Here is a 22286-nt window from a genome sequence, read left to right as displayed (position 1 = left end):
AGGGGAAAAGCCCTGGAAAGAAGTTTTCTTGCTTAATTTGCCTGCCGCCCCTCCGAGTGCTGTTGGGGAAAGAAAGTTCCTCTGCTGACAACTTGCCTTTTACTCTTTCGGTCCAAGCAAGTGTCAGGGATCTTTAAAAGTGTTTATTCACACCTTCGCTTTTAATAGATGAAAAGTGGCCGTTTCCCCCGCTGCCTGGGAACCGCGTTAGCTTTCGCTCCTTAATCTTTAACAAAGAAAACCCTTAAAAAAAAAAAAAAAAAGGCATTCCCAAAATCCCGAGAGCCCGGGCAAACGTTTCCAGCCTTTCGGCTTTAAAAGTGCGTTCGCGTGGAACTGCTGGAAACCCCCAAAATCGCTCTTTTTTTTTTTTTTTTTTTTTTTTCCGCTGCTGAACTTTTTGCATCCTCGCTGGGTTGGGTACCTGACTTCTTATCAGCGGGAAAAGTTTAGCGGAGGGAGACTTGGGCTTCGTGAACCGCTTCCACTCACACGGGGGGTTTGGCAGGTTTGGGGATGGGGATTTGTTTTTTCTTCTTCTTTTTTTCTTTTTAATTGTCGTTATTATTATTTCTCCTCCGCCCCAGACTCGGAGGATTTCGGGTCGTGCGGGCCGCCGGGCCGGAGCAGCCCAGCTCAGCCCAGCCCAGCCCAGCCCAGCCCAGCCTTGCCCTGCTGCTCCCCGGCCCGGGCCGGCGTTTCCCTCCCCGGCTCCGGCGGCTGCACGGAGGGGAGAACCGGCGACGCGGAGCCCGGGCGCACCCCGGGGCGGAGGGGGGGACCGAAAGCGGCTTCTCCCCGCGGAGGGGGTGGACGGACGGGGAACACGAGAGCGGGGCTGCTACCGGGGCGCTTCCCCCCCCCCCAACCCCTCAGACCCCCCCCCCCCACCTCCCGGCGCGCCCCCCCCTGACGCCTCTCTGCTCTCTCTGCCCCGCAGTACGACGAGCTGCCCCACTACGGCGGCATGGAGGGGGTGGGCATCCCCACCACCATGTACGGGGACCCCCACGGCGCCCGCCCCATGCAGCCCGTCCACCACCTCAACCACGGGCCGCCGCTCCACTCGCACCAGTACCCGCACGCCGCCCACGCCAACGCCATGCCCCCCGCTATGGGCGCCTCCGTCAACGACGCCCTCAAGAGAGATAAAGATGCCATCTACGGGTAGGTGCCGCGTAAGGCTCCGCGCCCGCACAACCTGCGCGGGATGGAGCGGGGACGGGGGGTGCGGGCCGCGCTGCCCCTGCGCGGGATGGGGATGGGGAAGGGTGGGATGGGATGGGATGGGATGGGGAGCGCCGCGCGGAAAAGGGGCCGTGTTCTTCATTTTTTATTATTATTATTATTTTTTAAAAGGGGGGAGAGAGGGCTGGGGACCCCCCAGCCACAGGGAGCCGCGGGGGCTCCGGAAAAATAGGAGCCGGAGCTTGCTGGAGGGGCGGCAGGCAGCACCGCGGGGAGGAGGAGGAGGAGGAGGAAGAGGAAGAGGAGGAAAATAATATTCCCAGGGCACAACCTGTGCCGGGTGGTAAATCTCTGCACGGAGTTTGGGAGCAGGGAGAGTTTGGAGCACTTCGCCCAACTTTCCGCCTTGTTCGTCTCTCCTTGCACTACGGAGGGGAAAACTCAAGAGCTGCTTCTCCCCACTCTGTTCCTTTTTTTTTTTCTTTTTGTAAATTTTAATTTTTTTAAACGTTTTATCCGACAGCATTGAATGCTTCTCAATGCGGCAACTGGCAAAGCAGCTTCTAGGCCGTTGCGAAGGGAGCTGATGGGTTACGCTGGGCGGCAGATGCTTTTAAAATGAATCTGCCCGTCTTGAGTTTGAAGGGAAGTTTAAGAGCCTTTTAAAATCGCTCTCCAAACAGTGAGGAAAAGGGGGATTAAAAGAAAAAAAAAATCACGTCGTTCGGTTTCTGTATCGGTTTGTCAGAAATCTGTAGGGTTGGTTAAAACTCCGCGGTGTAAGGTACCCAAAAAAAAAAAAAAAGTACGAAGCCCTGGGAAAAAAAATGAACTCCGTGTTATAAATATACATATATACGTGTGTGTGTGCCCACGCTTATTTATTTATTTAAATTATTAAACGGCCGAGGGAGCCAGACGCACACGCAGCCTTTCTCCCGGGGAGGCTTTTAAAGCTGGGAGAGCCCAAAAGCACCTGGTTCCCCCCGCGGGTCGGGGCTGGGGGGCAGAGGGCCAGGCCGGGGTGGCAGGCAGCAGGCAGGGGACAGGCAGCCCAGCTGGCCAGCGCCTGCCGGTGGGTCGGCTGGTTTGGTGCTGGCTATTGGGGGGTGGGTGGGTTTAGGGGCTTTTTCTTTTTTAATTTTGAGTTTGGAGGGGGGTTGTTTCTTCTTTTCTGGGTGGTTTGTTTTGGGGTTTTTTTTCCCTTTGCTCCCAACAAGTCCTCCAGCAGAGAACGGGAATTAAAAGCATGAAAGGCAGAGGTGTAGGTCCAGAGATTTTAATTTATTAGTAGTATTTTTCTTTTTCCTAAAGCCAAGGAAAGTTAATTCAAAATGGCTGCTGGAACCGGCTTGGGTTTTATTCTTAGCTTGTCCTAAGGTTGTATTAACAATATCTGTGGCCAGATAACGCCGAAAGGCCGGGGAGATGCAGGGCTGCCGGCCGGCCGGCTGCGGGAAGGGGCCGGGGCCGGGGCGCTGCGGGAGGCGGCGGGGGGTGCCGGAGCCCCCCTCGGTGGGTGCCCGCCTCCCCACGCACGCTGCTGCGGGGCTAACTGTTGTTGTGTTCGGGGTTTTTTTTGGTTTCGTTGTGATATTTTTTTTTCCCCCCCTCTGTGTGTGTGACTATTGTATTTTCTTTCAGACACCCCCTGTTCCCTCTTTTAGCACTGATTTTTGAGAAATGTGAATTAGCTACATGCACACCCAGGGAGCCCGGGGTAGCGGGAGGCGATGTTTGCTCCTCTGAGTCTTTCAATGAAGACATAGCAGTGTTCGCCAAACAGGTCAGCAAAACCGGGTTGAAACAGTAAAAGAAAAAAAAAGAGGGAAAAAAAAAATCGTAACGAGAAAAACAAGTCTCTGTTGAGATAAAGATGCGCGTTTCCCCCTCCCCCCTCTCTTACTGCAAGAGGCAAAAAAAAACCAAAACAAAAACAACAACAAAATTTTAAAAATCGGGAAATCTCGGCAGTTGCCACCCCCCTAAAGAAATGAATTAATCGGAGCGGTCTGTGCCCAGCCGGGAGTTTCGCTGCGCGGCTCCCAGGAGCCGGGCCGGGGCTCTGCCGGGGAAGCTCCGTAGGTATTTTTCGGTGTATTTGATTCACTTGTTCGAGTGTTTGGCTGATGTACTAAATCCAGCAGTCAGGGCTTTGCACGAAAGGTTACATAATGGACCCGACAGTGTAATGAAGCAAAAAATAATAACGTCTGCTTTTTCTGCTTCCATATTTCAAATCTTTTTTATTATTTCCCCCCCCCTTTCCTCCCCTTTCTTATATTTAGATCCGAGCAGAGAAACCCCTCTTTTCCTCTAATCCTGAACTGGATAACTTGGTAAGAGTTAACAACACTTCTTCCTCTCCCCACCCCCACCCCGCCACCCTCCCTTCCCTTCCCATTTATTTTTTTTTTCTTTTAACTTCTGTGTCTTCTAGCGAGGTGGTTTGGTGGTGCCAAATTGAGAATTTCTCACGTAGATTTTTTTAAAAAAATTATTATTATATGATGATTTTTATAATTACAAGTAAATATGGTGCGGTAATTGCATGGAAGTAAAAAATCCCATAAGGATATACATAAAGAAAGCCCCATCCAAACGGGAGCTTGCGGGCTTGATGGCGAGCTCGCCTGCCCAAGAGGAGTGTGGATTTATCCACGCTGTAGCCAGCCCCTCCATGCACCTTTTAAGCAGCTGGATGGGAAACGTAGAGGATTGCTGTGGCTGGAGATGCACCGTTCGCTAACTCACTGAAAATGAGGTCTTTTCTCTCTTTCTTTTTTTTTTTTTCCTTAAGGATAAACAAATATTTTGCCTCTGCTGTAGGAGTCTTGCTCCCGCTTTTGCAAAGTGAGGAGCCAGCGATGGTGTTTAGAGGGTTGGGTTTTTTTAAAGAAATGTTTATGATCCGTATAATTTAGTTGCTTCGTTGCAATAGGGATTTTTTTTTTTTTGGTTAACTCTAGATCGCTTCTCGTTAAACAGTGCACAAAGCCACCGCTATTAAGTTTTAGTGTTATTGCCATAAATCAAAACAACTTTTTATTTACTACTAGAGAAAAGTCAAGCTACAAAGTGCAGCAGGGGCGGCTGTGGGAAATATCCCCAAATCCAGGAAGGAGATAAATACTCGTATTGTTTGTATCTTTGCAGATGATTCAAGCCATACAAGTATTAAGGTTTCATCTGTTGGAATTAGAGAAGGTAATTTTTGTCTCTCTCTCTCTCTCTCTCTCTTTCTTCCTCCTCCGTGTCAGTACTGCTGAAGTTCAGGCTTCTGGTAAATTTGCATAAATGTCTTTCTTTCTGGTAATTAGTGTCAAGACCAATCTTGGCGTCCATTTCTCTTCGCAGTTTAATTACAATTTCAGCCTCTAAAACCGGGCTCTCAAACGCCCAGGCCTTGTGTTCGTTGTAATACTTTGCTGGCTTTGTATAAATAGTTGCAGTTCTGTGGTGCTGCAGATGAGACTTGAAATGGTTGGTTTAGCCAAGCCCCTGAAATTGTGATTTAAAAAAAAAAAAAAAAATTATTTTTTCTTGGTGATGCTGGGGAAGAGACTTTGGTTGCAGTTCATTAGAATGGGGAATTTTTTTTTTTTTTTTTTTTTTAAGAGCCATCTGCAGGTCAGGCTCAGGGCACGGATTGTCCTGTAACATTTTGCAGAGACAAAGCAGAGTTGATAGTTGTGTCCGTCTCTTGTTCCTGGGAATATTGTACACCTCTGAGCAGAAGAAAGAGATTGCAGCCTAAATGCAGGGGTTTTTGCTGGCTATTTTAGAAATCTTAGGAGGGAGAATGCTAATTTCTAAGAAGGCGGTGTCATCCGAGCTCACATTAAATTGGAAGTGCGCTCTGGTTTCCTGAGGATTTTTTACGTGTCATTGATAGCTGGCCTAGAAGAGAATTCCCTTTCTCCTAAAAATAAACATTTTGAGAGGTTTTTAAATAGTTGAAAAGTTTCTCCGGAGCCTCAGCCACTTTATCTAACCATAACTGGCAGGTTGTTCTCACTCTACCCAAAATGTGTTAAAATCTGCCCATTAATAGAGGCGGCTCAGGTACGAGTCTATCAGAGTGACTGGGGATTTCAGGGCACGGATGCCTGTAATGTATTTCAGCCCAGTGCACTGGGATTTTTATTTTTTTTTAAATCCCTTTTTCTGTCCTCATACCCCTTCGGAAAGGGTTTATGATGAAATAACTGGATGAAATTAAATAGTTTACCTTAAATGTCACCCATGCAGGTCACCTCTCTAATGGCCACAGCTCCGGGAGCAGATGAATTTAACACGGGTGTTGAATATGTTGTAGCCTGTGAATCATCTTGTCACTGTCAATTTTCTGGGATATCTCTATTTTGCGAGAAAAGAAAGTTATTCCTAATTCTGGATGCGTCTAGAGGTCTCGGGGGGATAATTGCAGTGTGTTTCCCCTATTTAGGACTTTTGATGTCACAGGGGTGAAGGGGGGAGACTGGTTGCACTTGTCAATTTTACTTACGTATTCCTGATTATATTTTCTCCCCCCCCCCCCTTTTTTCTTTTTCCTCTTTTTTTTCTTTTTTTTTTTTTTTAACCTCTGTCATAATGTAGGTACACGAATTATGTGACAATTTCTGCCACCGGTATATTAGCTGTTTGAAAGGAAAAATGCCTATCGATTTGGTCATAGACGATAGAGAGGGCGGATCAAAATCGGACAGTGAAGACATAACAAGATCAGCAAATCTAACAGATCAGGTATGATCTCGCCAACGCCGCACACGCTGAAATTTGTATGCAGATCGCTTGCTGGGTCACTACGCCTCCTTTTATTATTTGCATATGATTAAGTCCCTTTTAGATAAATTTCCATCGAAATGAAAATTTTTGAATAATGTGGCTATTATTGCTTCATTAAGGCTTGCTCCCGGATTCGACCTGGCGAGATGAGCTTGTAAAAGCATCGCCTGCAAACTCGACCTGTTTCTTGTCGCTTTTAATTTTTGTCTTTATTTTATTTACCCTTTACAATAATAGAAGTGGTATTCCTGAGTCGCTGGCTTCTTGGTGGCTTAGGAAAGGGAGGGCTGGAGCCATTTACCAAAATAATAATAAAATCCGAGATAGGTGGTCCGGGGAAGACAGAGAGGGTTTGAAATCTAGCAAATACTGGCTATTTTCTTCCCGTCTCTACGGTTCATTAGTCCGTCTTGTCAGTTTTCCTTGGCCGAACGCTTTTAGACTTCAGTGAACATTGCTTTGTGCACGCCTGCCTGCTGCAAACGCGCCCATTTTATTTTACTTAATGGAAGGAAAAAAACCCAGAGAAAATAAAACGGGACCCAGGTTTTAAATTATTTTCCTTGATCTTTCATGTTTTCAACCCCTCTCTTTAAAAAATAAAAATATGCAAACCCCAAAACCAAGCCAGCAAAGCCTCGCGTGGCTTTGACGGTGTCCAGTTTTTGTCTGGGATGGTTCAAACCTTTAATGCCGGCCGTAGCCGATGTGGGAAATAGGGATGACTTGGGAAAGCTGGCTTTCCCCTCTGCCCTCCCCTTCTTCTGTGTCTGTCCACTGGGCTTAGGCTGGGATTCTTGCCTTGTAATGGGAGCGTTTGGGGCTAAGTCAGGAGGTGCCCAGAGCTAAATTAAGCTCCTAGATGATGGAAGTGGTTGAGATTTGGCTTTTTCCCCCGAGTTGGGTAGAATTGTGGGGTTTTCCTGGTCGGTTTGCTTTCTCTCAACTGAGGGGTAGCAGCGCTTTGGCTGCGAGAGAGGGGACCCCGGACACACACACGCACACACAAAAATTCCCCGACTAAAAACCCCAAGTTATTTCTTCTTTGCGATCAGCTTTGTAAATACAGTCTTAGGAGTAATCAGCTCCCGACTCTGGAGGTTTCCTTTTGTTCAAGCAAGGCGCAGTCAAGCAGACAGGAGTTTCCTCAGCCGCTTTGCCATTATCACCAGCACTGTCAGCCAGGAGTTATTTTATAGATTACCGACATAAAGGTGTGTTGCATTGCAGCGTGGGCAGTATCTTAAATATTTTCTCCCATCTGCCAAAGGCTATCGGGCTGCTGGTAGTGCCGTGACAGGGGGAGGCAGGCTTGAAGGAAGGCATGAACTTTTTAAAAGGGGTTTATGTGCACGTATGCGGGGGTTGTGGTCGTCGTCTCGTCCCGTCCCGTCCCGTCCCGTCCCCCCCCCGCCCCCAGTTTTGCTGCGAAGGAGAAAAGCTTCGCGGGGCGGGCGGAGGGCGGCGCGGCAGGGAGGTGCCCGGCGGGCCGGGGCCGGGGAAGATGCTCCGGGGGGCCGGCGGCCCCGCGCAACGCCTTAAAGCGAGGGGAGCCCTACAGCGAGGGTCCAGCTGAGGGAAGCTCGGCTCGCTGCTGTTGAATAAAAATTGTAATCCAACAAGTCTAACTAGAAAATGGGTTTCTAAAAGCTCTGGAGTGCTGGGTACATAAAGCTATTTGAGCAAATTACAAGAATCGCTCAGGGGCACGAATGAAATCAACACTTTAATTGCCTCCAAAATGAAGATTTATACCCCATTTTCCCAACGAATCATTATTTTATTAAAGTGAAAGCTAAAGAAATGAAGCTATAGTTTTGGGGTTGTCAGGGGGAGGGGGTCGTGTCCTCCTCTCCCCCCCCCCCGCCCTTTTTCGCCAGGAGCGCGGACACTGCGCGCCCGGCGCTGGCCCCTCTCCCGCTACGCGGGGCCGGCCGCGCACCGCCGTGGGGCTCAGCCCCGGCCTCTCCGGCTTGCGCGGGCGCTGCGCCAGCCGCGGGGCCCGGCGGCCTCCCCGGGGTGCCCCGGCTCCTCGCCGGGCAGGGGGGAGCGCAGCCCCGCCGCCGCTACCCGTCGGCAGCCGCGGAGCTGCGCGGGCAGCGGGGCTTGGCTTTCGCCGTCGAAGGGAAAAGGGGCAAAAATGCGCTTTTACGCCCCTCTTCCCCCCCCCCGGCCGACGAGGCGGCGGATAAAACCCGCGGAGGCCGGGCGGCGCAAGGGGGGCCGCGGAAGTTGCGCGGGGTGGGGTTGGGTGGGGGGTGTTTTACCGGGGGATGCGCGGCCGCCCGCGCCCCCGGTAAACTCCGTTGCCAAGTCCGGCCCCGGCGAGGCCGGCAGTATCAGGGCCCTAATGGTTAAATAATAAGGTGTTGAGTGCTTGTCGCTGGGGCGGCTAATTAGGATGTCCCTCCGCGGTGCGCGTTTATGGCCACGCGGGTTTATGGAAGCGCGGGCGCGCAGGGCCGGGCGGCGGGAGCGAGGGGCTGGCTGCCGGGTGCGGGGCCGGGCGGGCTGTCCCTCAGCCTGCCCACGGCTGCGCTTCTGAGAGTAGTAAAAGAGTAAGTATGTAAAAGCTTTTATTATGGATTTAATTACATTTTCTTATATTGTGGTAGTAAAGGTTACAGTTAACAGGGTTGGTTTTTCTTTTTTTTAATTTATTGGTTTCCCCTTATTTATTCTTTCCTTATAGGCCCCTCAATGCCAGTGCCTTTAAGTCCCCCGGTTAATGGAAAGCAATGACGCTAATGCTAGATTTTGCAAAGTAAAGCCCCATAACACTAACCATTGTTCAGTGATTTAACTAGCTCAGTGGCAATAGGTCACTAAAATAGCATCCTTCTCCCACGGGCGCGACCCCACTGCCTGCCAGGGTGGGACCTGCAGAGTTGTTGTTTACCGCTACGGCTCCAGAAGTACAAAGCAGGAGTTTGGGGTTTTTGCTGGGGATAATTGAACTCGAGATCAACCAGGCCCTGGGACTTTAAAAAGCCTAGCTGGAGGATTGCGCCCATGCTCAAAGTTTCAAAATAAACCTTTTCTAATCATTAGCTTTTCAAACATTTGCATGTTTAAATTTTCAAATGTTTGTCGGAGCCCAGAAAGATTTAAAACACAGCTGTTGCGTGATGCGGCTGGGAAAACTCCCTCCGACTAAAAAAAAAGCCCAAAGACTCTCTGTAGTCACAGAGCAGAAATTCACTTTCTTAGGTAGTCCTAAACTATTACCGTGGGGCTGTTTTCTTGAAGCCGCATCACCTTGGCACCCAGGTGCTCTTGTCCGAACTGTAAAATTCCCCTGCAAGAGCACATCTACGGAAAGCTGTTAGAAAGCCCTTTGAGGAAAACACGGTATAAAGTAGTCACCGCACCCAAATAAAGTACATTAGCAGCATAAGATAGATTTTATAGGGACAAAACAGTATTTTCTTATGGAAAATAAACTTGTTGGAGCAAATCCACAGTAGTATTACTTGACAAAAATTACAATTTAATAATGCACAAGCCAATTACATGCACAGAAACTTTTAAAGGCAAATCGGCAAAGAGCCAAATTTCTATAGGGACTAGGAGGGAAATGATCAAAAAATGAACATGAAATAAGACTTCCTGTAAGAAGGTCCATAATTCAACATTATTTGACTCCACTGTCAGGGAAATTGTTGAAGGATAGTAAACTGATACTAGAGCCTCAGTCATTTTTGTTACAGTCTTAAATGTTTGCAACTGTGGCGTTTTAGATGGCCCTTCTTGGGTGATAGTATATCATATATATATATGTATATAATAAAGCAACACTTCTATTTATGTTGCAATAGATTCTTTTTAATGCGCGCAGTTGCGGAGTTTCTCTAAACAAAATGCGGATAGACAGCTTTTTTAAAAACGGAAAAATTACTTAAAATGTATTCTTTACAAAGAATGAATCATAAACTGCAACGCAATATATAGCATATCTGAAGGTGCGTGGGCTGTTTAGGGCATTGACCACTTATGACTAGACTAACTTTCCCAAATACTTCAAATACATTAGCTCTACCTTGCAGCCAATACAAAAATAATATCTCGGGGAAGAAAAATAACTGAGAAATACTATTTTACTTGGGGACTTCTTCACAGGTATTTTCAAACTGTCTATGGTTTTAACCGGGGGGAGCTAAGAATATTACTGCCTTCGGTATATATACTCCCATATTGGAGGAGCAGGCATCAAAATAATAGATGCAGTGCAGAGAGTGCAAGGTAGAATTCATTTCTGCATAGTAAAAGAGTTACAGCCAAGTAGGACTCTGAGGAGGACCAATAAAATAACGTTTAAAAGACTCAAATTTAATTTTCTTCCTCCGACTTTATGCCACCTTGAGCCAGTGACTCCTTTTTTGTTTGTTTTGGGGTAATTTTTTTTGTGGGGATATTGAGGAGCTGTTCTCATGCCCGAGTTTGGCAGACTATTTAATGTAAAGATACAACACGTTAATTTAGATTCCAGACCTGTTAACATCTGAAACACTGGCTGAAATTGTATTAGCAAAATAAGGTTTTCTTTGCTCTCCGTTTCTTTAAGCAAGTAAATATATTGTTAAGTAGACAAGAGATTGAATATATTTTCTTTAATTTATGATTTCAATTCAAGAATCTTTGCTGGTTTGGTTTGGTTGTTTGGGTTTTTTTTAAAATCATTCAAGAGCCCAAACGTATCCATCCTTATAGCTGGGTATAATATTTGCTGCTTTCCTTAAGTTGCGTGCTCAGGCCTAATTTCCATGTAAAGTTTCTCAAACTGAAGTTACCTTTTGTTGCAAAGGATAGTTTAATTTCCTAATTTTTTGCATTGTTTTCAATATCAAACCTGACAGAGCTCAGTTTAAACCCCAGGTAAGCCTGGAACTTGTCCTAAACATTTGCGAGCGTATCCCGAAGCGTTTCCCTAACTGGGAGCTTGCGGCGTCTTTGTGTTAGGGACTGCAGATTGTTATTTTGGGGCAACCTGGAGGTTTGCAAGGAAATTGTGAAAAAAATGAGTTTTACCTTAAGTTTAAGCTTTATGGCTGAGGGTTTGAGTCTTCCCTGGCTGCTTGTCCACAGGTAGCAATAAAGGTAATGGGCTTTGCACGCGGAAGGGTTACTGCAGCCCGGAGTATGCAATGTTAGCACTTAAAAAAATCAGATTATGTCACGCTCAATCAAAAGTGAGTAAGCGTAGGTCGTGCTGATAAATACTGCTTTAAAAGCAGCGAAAATCCGGCACAGCTTCTTTAAATTAGGGAATCTTTGTTTTGTTTTGTTTTGTTTTGTTTTGCATTTCTGCGTTTGGGCTTTTTTGGTCACATGAGCATGCAGTTAGGAGCTATCTTGTGTAATCTAAACAAATTGAAGAAAATAAAGAGGAGGGTTGTTTCTGGTCGTGAAAATTTTTGAAGGTTTCTGGAATTGTTTCCTGGTGGGGGTTGTGTGGGAGAAGGAGAGACCGGGGTGCGCTGCAGGGTCACCTCGTCCTCAGTGTGTTACCTCCCTCTCCTGATGCTCAGTTGCTCAGAGCAGGCTTTGACTCGCATGGCAAATTGGGAAATTAGTGTTTATATTTGTTTTTTTTCCCACAGTTGCAGCAATATTTGGAGAGGGTAACTAACAGTGCGCACATTTTGTGTTCTGCCTTGTTTGAGTGCATTTCTGTCCCCGATTAATGGCCCCATGTCTAACCCACTGCTGATACTCTGTAACATGACTTAAAGACAACTTGCTGGCAGTTGGTTCAGCTCTTCTTTGGTGTGCTTGGTGTGGTTGTGTTTTTGCTTTTGCTACCTTCAAAAGGAAAAAAAGAGATGTAACCCAGCCTTGGAGCATAGGTGAGAGCAGAATCCCTGCAAGCCAGTGTTCTCGGGACTCCTTTTTTAATTTAGGCTGGAAAGCTTCAGCCCCTCTGCGGCAGTGGTGGGAGTCTGCTCTCTGTTAGCGAGGGAGCTGCTGGCACGGGGGATCCCCATCGCCTCCGCAGGCTCAACTTGTTGAGTTGCCTCGCTGGTTGTTGCCGTCACGGCTTCATTTATTTATTTTCGAATGTATGTATCTGAGAGGTGAAGAGCGACGCGGAGATTTCAGGCTTACATGGGTCGTTGTGCGTACGAAGGCGATAGCACAGGCGGTGAGTGGTTTCTGGGGGTTATTGGATTTTGGAAAATGGGGTGTGAGATTCATCGGTAGACGTCTGGGCAAATGTTGGAAGTTTAAACGTTGGCGAGGTGAATTTAAAAAAAATATGTGAGTTTGTCCTGAAATCAAAGGGCCTGTTTGCACTTTAAAAAAAAAAAAAAAAAAAAATTTAAAAGTTGTAATACAGAGACCGCCATTTCCTTGCTAACTTGCGGGGCGTGGGGAAGGTAGGACAGAAAGAAATGGATTTGAGCCCAAATTTGGCCATTCTTTTGCCGGTGGCAGGACAGGCTGCTGGAAGTCATGGTGGCTTCTTGTTTTGCAAGTGGCTTCTTGTTTTGCAAGCGTCTTCAAACCCAGGCCAGGCGCCCTGTTGAAGAAATGTTTTTTCCCCCCCCATCGGAGGTGATATGTTAGTCATCCATGAGTTTTGGGGATCAATAAAGGGATAACTGTGAAAGGCAATGGCCCGTAACACACGGGGAGTGAGATGGGTTGATCTAATGGTTCCCGCCTGGCCTCAAAACTCGATGAAGCTCTGGGTTTGTCCACACAAGGATGCTCAGGAGAGGTAAGACAAATTGATTGGGTGTAAAATTAAAGTGCATTAGTTAAAGTGCATCGCACTATTGTGTGGATGCTTTCATTCAGAAGTAAAGTGGCCTTAGTTCACTTTAGCCTAATCCCCTTTGGAGTAGGCCACTTTTCTTTTGAATGAGAACATCCACATTAACTTTTAGTTAATTCATCTTTCCTGAGTGTCCTGGCGGCCTCGTGCCCGCCGCTCTGGAGAGGTTCGGCCAGCCGGGCACTGGCTCCCCGTGAGCTTTAGGTAAGCTTTTCATTAGGCATATTCATCTCCACAGCGGCACTTAACTGATGGCGTTCGTCATCGCCCCGACCGGGGCTCCGCACCCTCCTCTTGCTCCTGCTCCTGCAGCTCAAGAGCGATACTGTTTTTAACGCTGCCTAGGAAAAAAATGGAAAGCTTTATGGTGCCAGGGATTTGGGGGTGGATTCGGCCGAGGTGGCACGGACAAGGGCTCAGCTGGGCTGTGAGGCAGAGAGAGAGCTGCCTGCACCCCGTCCGGGGGCCAGCGGTTTGGGGGTCACATTTCCCAGGTGGATATGGCATTAGGCTCCCCATGATATCAGTCCTCCTCCCGGTAACCTGAGCATTTTATTTTGCAGTAGTGGTTTGCTGTCCTGACGCGCTCCCTGCGTAGATAGTTTCTTCCACATCCACTGATAAGCCAGTTTTTGAAGACAGCAAGGAAATCTAGATTAACTCTTTTAAGCTGATATTTCCAACCATAAAACCAAGATTGAAAATTAACTTGTAGGAGAACTATTTTACCTGGTGAAAAAAGTGATGTTAAGATAGTTTTGGAAGCTGTTTTATATTCTTGCTTGAAGTTCACTGAGCTTGAGTTTTTGTTAGAGGTATTTTTGGGTGTCTTGTAGAGCTTATAAGTAACCTATTTATTTACTTTTTACTGGCTAAACAGTGTGTGCAAATGCTGCGCCGTGTCACATGCTTGCCATTGCCCCTTCCATTCAGAATAAAATTTACAAGGCTTCTTGCATTAATAAGCAATTTGCTGTTGGAGCCTTTCCTAGAAATACAGAATTCTATTTCACCGAAGTATTGTCTTTCCTCTTCAATCAGGGCCGAGGTGAGCTATTTTCTCAAGGACTCTCCAGGCATCTATATGATATTCCCACTTGGACAGATGATCTCCAAAACTGCATTACTTACTCCTCCGTCCTGAAGGGCCAGTGCAGTAAATTAAAATTCTCTTACTAGCATCACTGGGCTTTGAATTTGGCCAGCTAATTTGGTTTGCAGTTTGGCTTTTGCTTTTTCTTTTTTTTAATGTAAAGCAAATATGCATCCAAACCCTCTTTGCTGAAATAAACAGGCCAACAATAAGAGGAGTAATTCTTCATTTGCTTAAAAGAACTGTCTGTTTTAACTTCAGAAATACTGACCAAGAGTAAAGCAACAGCTGATACCATCACAGGCAGTGTACTGTATTCAAACAGCTGTACAAAATGAAAAGCTGCGGTATTAATCCTGCCATTCACAGTTTATTTAAGTTTTTCAAGCTACTCTCGTATGGGCATGGCATCAATGCCTAATTATGCCTCCATTAGGGTTACTGGGCCCTTAATACAGAAAATGATTGTATTTAAAATTTGGAAAGCTGCATCGATGTAATCTAAGATTCTTGCAGCTGGCACATGTTCAGGGAAGGCAAACTTTACCTTGTAATTTTCTTTTCATTCATTTGGTCTTTAGGTTTTGGTCCAGTTTTGTTGTTACCCAGAAGGTCAGATCATGGCTGGTGTTTTTAACGCTGGCTTTAAATAGCTCCATTTAAGGCTGCGTAGCTCTAGGAGGAGAGGGGAAGAGCAGGTTAAAAACTCTGCGGCTTCACTCGTCCCGTTTGCTGGGGTGCAGGACTACGGCCGTCTGTGCAAATAGAAATGGTAGAAACGAACGTCTGAAGCCTGGCACACAAGGAGTTTCGTCTCATCAGCATTTTACCCTGCACTGAACCAGGGCAAGCTCTGTCTGCACAAGCTGTGGTTTATCCGTGGACGTGAAAGTCTTGACCCCTCGCTTGGCTGTCCATGTGCTACCCATCGCGTTGGGGTGGGGTGTGCAGAGATGTCCCTGGTCTCAGGTGGGATATCACCTGCTTGTTGATGCTCAGCAGCAACCTGAGGTGCGTGCTTTCGCGTGCATGGTGACTGCTTGCCGAGACTTGGCTTAATCTGGTGAACTAAGTATTAACCGTGGCCAGCCCCTTGCCAGAAACCCTCCTGGGAGACCACAAATGCTGTAGACTCAGTAGATGGCACTTTGGTTTTAGGCTTGAGCCAGTGCAGAGGACCCCTCTGCGCCTTGGGGTGCAGGCACAGGGATGCGCCGTGCCACGATGGCCTTGGCCCCCAAGCTCCTGCACTCGCCTCTGCGCCATGGAGGTACCTTGCGTAGGTAGAGTTGGCCAGATTCTTTGATGAGGGCAGTGTCCCTGTGGCTTGTAATTTATAAATTTCTCTTGCGTACTGTTGCGCAGTGTTACGGGGGAGTAGCTCTGCTGCATCCCGGTTGCGGCCGTGTTTCGGTGATGGCTGCAGCCATGTCACTGTGAAGTTGTTTGAAGTCACAGCTTGGCACTCTCCTTCGCTCATGTTCACGCAGGCATTTTGGGCAGCGCTTGACACAAACAGGGGCTCTGCGGCTGAGTGACGCCGCTGGGCATCACTGCGGTGGGAGGGTGATGGTGGCGGGGAGACAAGCCTTTCAAGCACACAGGCGAATTGGTGGCAGGCAGCTTCCCGGTGCTGCCCGCCATTAGCAGGGATGCTCAGGAAGAGGTGCCCAGTGTTTGCACAAATGCTCGGGAAGGGATGCCCAGAGCACACTGCCCACGCACACCGGAGGCAGCGCAGCTGCTGTGCTCGAGCCATTTTCTCCTTTGCCCCTCTCTGCCCGGCAGATTTTGCAGCTATGTTACCCCAGGAGGCTCCTGGCCCTCCTCCCTGTTGCGCAAACCAGTTTTACTAGCGTGGCTTCCACCTACTAGGGGAGCGTCGTTGTGCTTTTCCCATGTCCGTGAGGCCCGTGGCAGTGCTTTGTGGCATGGCTTTGTAGAAAAAGTATGGTATGTACGAATGCATCTTGCTACATTTGTATAACCGCTGTGAGGGATCTCTTTTTTATTACTATTCTTCCTTAAAGCCAGAGCGAGGGTATGCACATGATTAGTATGTGCAGGGAGGATTAATTTTGTTCTTAAATACACGTGTGTGTGTTAAGCCAGGGTTTGGTCTGCAGTAACAAGTGCTTGAGAGATCCTTCGAGTGAGAACTGATACAGTGATGCTGGAGGGGCAGTGGTGGGGAACGCCGCCCTGCTGATGGCACGCGGCAGAAGGGGTGATGCGGATGCTCTTCCCAGGTCTGTCACTGAGGTTTTGGAATGAGACGATTAGTTGCTCGTGAGCTGAAATTTTCTGCTTCTCCTTCTCCCTTATCAGGAGGTAGGGTTGATACCTTAATTTATATGTCCTATAGTGATGGCGAGGTATAGGAAATATGTAAGAATGAGAAGTGATATGTTAAAGTAATTATTTCACTCTGTGGATTGTTTAAAGAAAATAGCATAAAGCAAGCAAAACATTTCTGTTTGGTGTCACAGGGAAGCACTACGCTGAATCAGAAGGCTGACAGTGGAAGTTGCTTTTGGTGGCTTTGTGCTTTGGTTTTGGCCCCTTCCGCTATCTTCTGCATAATTACCACTTCTAAAATGTATTTAAAGGAGGGAGGGGATAAACTTAAATGCTGAATAGAGTAAGTAGCAGTGTCGCCAGTAACTTCTGCAGGAGGAGCAGAGCTGTGGGGCTGACTGGAAGCATTTGCAGCGTGGTGGATGGTCTGCCCATCCTGAGGCCTGCCTGTCCTGAGGCAGGGGTCCACGTGGGGCCATGCCGTGAGCCCTGTGCTGCTACGAGCCCCACTGGGGTACTCCAAAACCTCCCTGGGAGGCACAGCAAGGCCACACAGACCTCTCAGCCCAACTTTTTCGGGTGACTCTGGCAGCCAGCTGTGCTTCCAAGCCATCCCTCAATGAGTGGGTGGAGGTGTCAGGGAGCCACGGCCACCTCAGCCTGGTGAACCACCCCTGGAGCTTGCCGTCCTCCGGCTCCCGCAGCCTGGGCTCGGCGTGTTTTGTGGCTGCCGGCTCACTGGCGTGTGGCTCGCAGAGCCAGGCTGCTTGGCCACTTCTGCCTCGCTGCAAATTCGGCTTGTTGTGAAATGGCAGAAAGTGGAGGAGCTGATCTGCGGAAGGGTTTGGCCATGAGCGTTGGAAAATGTGAATCATGGGGATTCCAGTTTTAAGCCTTCTGGAGATAACGGGCAGCACGTACCAGAGTGCGTGACTTGCAGAGAGCCTTAAAAACAAGGCGGCGCCCTCGAGATTAAGCAAATGTTTTATAATCAAGAACACATTTTATACCCAGCACAGCCTTTGCAGGTATCGCATCCATTCAGATGGAAAGGTGTAGCTGGAGCGAAGCTAATTATACCGCAATTTAATTTTGGTGTTGAACAACACTGTGAGGCGAGCGGGCTCTTGAATCCTGCTAACAATGCGCTGTAATCAAAATATGCTGACTCCAAATGGCGTCTGTTGTCAGTTAGCTAAAAAGACCATTTGATAGTTGTGACATACGCTCGGCGTTTTTGCTTGCGATGGAGCTGAAATGAAGTATGGCTGTTGCAGAGTGAGGGCTGTGCTTGTGCCTTCCCTCCCCAAGAAGCCCCAGGTGGGCCGATGGGATGCTGGAAGACGGAGCCCGCATTTGCGTGCACATAAAAGAATTGGCAGCGGGTGTCCTGACAGGTTAATTTTGTCTTCCCAAATGATACCACCTCCAAAAATCTGTAAGGGGAATGCTTAGAGATGTGGTTTTTGCTGTAAGTAAACCCTCGCTGTTTGCCTGAGCGCAGATGTTCAGGGTGAAGTGCAGATCTGTCCGAAACGCCGACTCCCGCCAAGGCTGCCTGCTGGGCCCCTGGTAGGGGAGAAGGGAGAGAGGTGGGAGAGGTTGAGGGCTCCCTCTCTCCCCAGATCTGCCTGGGCAGGTCAGGTTCGGGACCTCAGCCAGCCATCTGACAGCCTGCACCGTCTCAGTCGGACCTGGGCATCTGGCAGATCCCCTTCTAAATGACTTCTAACACGTAAACGCAATAAAAAGAAGGGACAGCAGACGCTCATTTTCTGGCTAAGTGGCAAGGCATTTTTCCTGTTTACACCTTCGGAGGAATCATTACATTAATTATTGAACAGGAAACTCTTATTTGTCTCTGAAGGCCTTTTTCCTGGTCTAGAAAGATGTGGAAAATACTCCAGTCCTATTAAATTCAGTAGGAGCCAAGGAGGACTAACACACCTCAGGGCCTTGCACACCAGCCTTCAGGAGGTAGTGGTGTCGTTTGGGGCTGACTTTGTGCATGTTTCTGCATGATATTAGACTTAAAAAAAATCTACATGGAGCAGCGATTTTACGGCGAAGCTTGTTTCCTTGTGTTGAGAAAGGGACGGGGATTAATGCTATCTAGCGATACGGCTCTTATCAAAGGGAGGAGACAGGTTTACAATGCGGGGTTGCTCTAAATAGAAAGTACTAGTCGATGTTTGTTGTGTGGGAGACAAAAACCCTGCATCACCATTCAGCTGGCTCAGTTAACCTGGCTGCGCAGGCAGTGTTTACTGTTGAGCTGAGATAAAAAAATGAGGAGTGGAGTAAGGTCAATCAAATGTAAGGCACACTGTGATTGAGACCGCTGCTGCTCAGGCTTCATGGATGTCCATCACGGCTACCACATGTGGCAACTGCCAATGCAAGAATCAAAACCTGAGGTCTAACTGCCCAAAAGAAGTTTGCTTTTGTTATTGCCAGAGGTGGTTTTGGGTGGCTCCAGAGTCCTCTCTCAGAGAGAAAGTCCAGCTGCCCACGCTGTTCCCCACAGAGGGACTTAGGAGATGGTTCCCGAAGCGCAGCAGATTTGATTTTGGCACGTGCAGAAGGTGGTGGGTCTGTGCTTCTGACAGAACGCAGCCCAGGCTGGGGGGGGGGTGTCTCTGCATAGCTGTGAACACGCAACACACACAAGTGTCTTTTCGAAAGTCTTGCCCCTGCAGAACTGACGGGGCGTTGGTGCCTCCTGGAAGAGAAGAGCTGTGTTTTTTCCCCTTCCTTTTGTCTTTGTGTCCCACCCAGTCTGATGATCTCCGTTTCATTTTCCTTTATTTTTTGTGGTTTATGCTTGCTGCTTCTAATTATTCTTTTTCCTTAGGAAAGCACTATCACCCTGTCCTTTTGCACTAGTGTTTTCTTTTCCATTCTGTCTGTTCAGAACTCTCAGGCTCTTTCCTCTCCTCTCCCTGCCATACACTCTTCTCCTCTGTGCTCTGAGGGTATGGAGGGGATCAGAAAGCTCTGCTGTGTTAGAGATACCTACGTGGGTTACACAGCTGGTGTCATGCTGCACGAAGGTGTTAGCTCCTTCTCTGAACCTGGGTGGGTTCAGCAATGAATCGCGATAGCAGGGCTAATGGAGAGAGCTGGTGTTGTTTGGTGGATGTTTGTTTGATGATCTTTGCACCGTGTAATGTTATTTGTGCCTCTGGTCCCTTCAGGTGAAATCCTGGCCTTGCGAAAATCAGTGGCAAAAGTCCTGTTTATTTCCAGTTTCCCATCCTCTATGGTATTTACATTGATACCTGCTCTCATTTCCTTTTAGCTGTCTCAGAAACCGTCCTATGTTGCATGCATAAAGACAGCTTACATCTTATTTTGCCTATGCGGCTGCAAAGAGTCAGAGAAAAATCTTACCCTCATTTGAAATAAGGGGAAACTAAAGATAGAAAGCTTATGACTTTTCTGGGGCTAGGAAGGGAATCCAGGTCAGAGCCAAGACTTCCATGCAGAATTTCTTCTGCTTTTTAGTTCAATGGGCCCTGCTGCCTCTAACGCTGCAAAGGTTTCCATCTGTGCAATAGTCGCCCTTGCTGTGCTGCTTAGTTGCAGGCGGAGTTATCACCTGTCAGTCATTTCAACGATCTTATTTCTGTAGACCTGGAGCACCTCTTTTCCATCCAAACCTGATGTTTGTGCCTTTGTTGTTCTATTAAAAATAATTCGTCTCTGAATCAAAGTTGCACAAAGCAGATTACGGAAGAATTATTGGCACTAAAAAGCATCTATTTCGCAGCGTTTTGAGGTTCCTGCACTTATCATTTATTCTGACCCCCTTGGTTTTGGTTGTATTGCGCATGATGTCCCCGCTTGGCTTTGGCAGGCTGCGAGGTGGGATTGCTGGCTGACAGCCTCAGTTAGCCCCACAAGGAGATGTTCAGATGGCAAAGCCGTGAGTGGGTCCTCTCAAAAAATCAAGGTGGTCGTGACCGTGGATTTCGTGGTCCCTGAAAGTCCATGCTTGACAGAGATTGCATAAACAATATATGTATGTGGAATCTAGGAAATACATGGCATTATATTTTTAATATTATCAAAGTATATTTTTAGTCCTGCTTACCAGTTTGTATTTGTCAAGGTTTTTTTCCCAATTAAGAGAGAATTTAAAAACTTTCTTTTATGCTGGATGGGTAACAGGCTACCTGAGGATTATTACTAGCCACACCCTCTGGAAGTGAATTGGGATAGGGTTTGTGGATTGCAAAGACCAGGTCTGTCTATCATGTAGCTCTAGCTTCAGCATGGGTACTATGGATTATACACTTGAGGTATTGAGCAGCTGTATTGAATGTTTTGCCCAAGTGGGGTTGGCTACATCAGTATAGCCAACAACCAGAAGGATAAACTATGCAAAAAGTAAATCCTTGCTAAATAGGTGGGTTAAGTTTGTAGGAGATGGATGCGATGGCTTTATGAAGCAGCCCCCTTTCCGCTTCGAGTTCTTACCTGTAGTGAGCACAAGTATTTCCTAACATGGTGGGTTGCTACCCTTGAGAGGATTGGGGGAAGGTTTTTAAAAGGGAGGAGTTAAGAAAAATCTGAAGAACATTTCAAACATAATGCATTACTTTTTTTCCTAATGAATAAGTATTTAATTTAGGAAAAGAAAATAAGATAAAACTTCAGAAGGAAAACAATAAGCCCAGATTATGTTGACAAATTGCTGGCAGCAGCTCAGTTCCTCTAGGGCGAGGGGATGAATGATTATACCTGCAGCCAATTCTCTTGTAGCCTGGAGGAATGGAGGTTCATCCAACAGGTAAAGGAATTAGCCGTTCCCTGTCTGCAGTTGTTACGGAAACACAAATGAGCCCACAAGAGGGCTGTGCTCACAAAACTTTTGAGAAGATATATATCAAAAGATGCTGAGTACAATTTTTATCGCCTGTAATAGAAAGTGATTTCTTTTATTTATGTACTTACGGTCAAGCCTTTCGTTCCTTGGCCAGGACCTCTTTTTTTCCCTTTTCACATGCTTGGTGCTCAAAAAATTCCATTTTATTCTTTAATATAAGCAGAAAGCAATGGTTTCCCCCACTGCGTATTAGTGTTAACTTGACTCAAAGCCCAGCTGTTGTTGGATTGCAGTAATAAGCATATGTAATGTTATTTATATTGACTCTCCAATTTAGCCATTAACCAAATAATTTTGTCTGTAGCTTTTTTGTTTATTAAGGCTTGATGTTCACCGTGACACAAGTCAATAACTGCTTCAGAGGCCTCATCAAATGTGGTCCTCCCTTTGATGGGGCTGTTGCGCTGGTACCTGCTGGGGCTTGTGCTTTTCAGCCCAGCACATCCCCCAGGTGGATGAAGCATCTGGTAATGGTCGTGGGAGGCAGTTGGTGCTTCTGGGATCGTTTAAATACACAAACATTTTTGTTGCTTCCTTTCCTTCTCCCTTTGCTTCTTTTTCTCCTCCCCCCCCCCCCCCCCCCGTCCCCCCCTCCCCGGCTTGTACAAAGTACTCAACAAGCTTCAGAACCAAAACAAAAGTCAGGAAATGTATTTCAAATGCCATGGGATAAGATAAAACATCCCTTGTAGAAGGTCTTTTGCCCTTAAAGTGGTGCAGCATTAGGGCACCTGAATCCTCTTTTATTTTAAATCAGTCATGCGACCATGACTCGAATCGGTCACTAGCCGGACTATGGTTTTGGCACTAGAAACTATTGACCAACGAGAAAGGCAGTGGTGCAAAACCAGTTTCAATCACGGGAACTTACAGCCCAGCCTCGAAATCCCAAAATTATTTTGCTGGTGTATTCTCGATTTTTCTCATGTGTTCTTGATTTCACAAACATTTGGGCTGAAAGTTTCAGTTGGGGCAGGGGCGAGCTTCAAAGAGAAAGGTAAAAGCTACTAAAAAAAGCATTATCAGCGAGTCCCAGTCCATGCTGCGGTGTCCATTCTCAGCCTAATGGTGACTGATGTATAAGCCCAAGTCATAATGGGCTATTATCCTTATTTATACACTGTTGTCACGACCACATGGCTGAGACCCTCCTCTGGAATGAGCCAGTCTATGTAATGGAGTGATTAATTTATATTACTTTGCACTTCTCTAAAGTCTCCCTTTGGAAGAACTCAATGTGTTTTACAGTC

At 47.2% G+C, this 22286-nt stretch overlaps 1 protein-coding gene across 11 annotated transcripts in view; it reads left to right on the top strand.

The window, feature by feature from the left end:
* MEIS1 (Meis homeobox 1) overlaps positions 1–22286 on the top strand; it is a 110852-nt gene that overhangs the window by 2731 nt on the left and 85835 nt on the right. For 9 of the 11 annotated variants that reach the window (XM_052784166.1, XM_052784165.1, XM_052784171.1 and 6 more), the window contains exons 2-6: positions 941–1167; positions 2833–2974; positions 3477–3527; positions 4345–4395; positions 5788–5934. In XM_052784166.1, the coding sequence (XP_052640126.1) occupies positions 941–1167; positions 2833–2974; positions 3477–3527; positions 4345–4395; positions 5788–5934 (618 nt within the window). The remainder of the gene's footprint in view (positions 1–940; positions 1168–2832; positions 2975–3476; positions 3528–4344; positions 4396–5787; positions 5935–22286) is intronic. The other 2 variants (XM_052784172.1, XM_052784168.1) reach the window with 2 other exon arrangements.

Source organism: Harpia harpyja, chromosome 4, assembly GCF_026419915.1.
Source record: "Harpia harpyja isolate bHarHar1 chromosome 4, bHarHar1 primary haplotype, whole genome shotgun sequence".
NCBI classification, from domain to species: domain Eukaryota; kingdom Metazoa; phylum Chordata; class Aves; order Accipitriformes; family Accipitridae; genus Harpia; species Harpia harpyja.
This window is presented reverse-complemented; position numbering and strand designations above follow the sequence as displayed.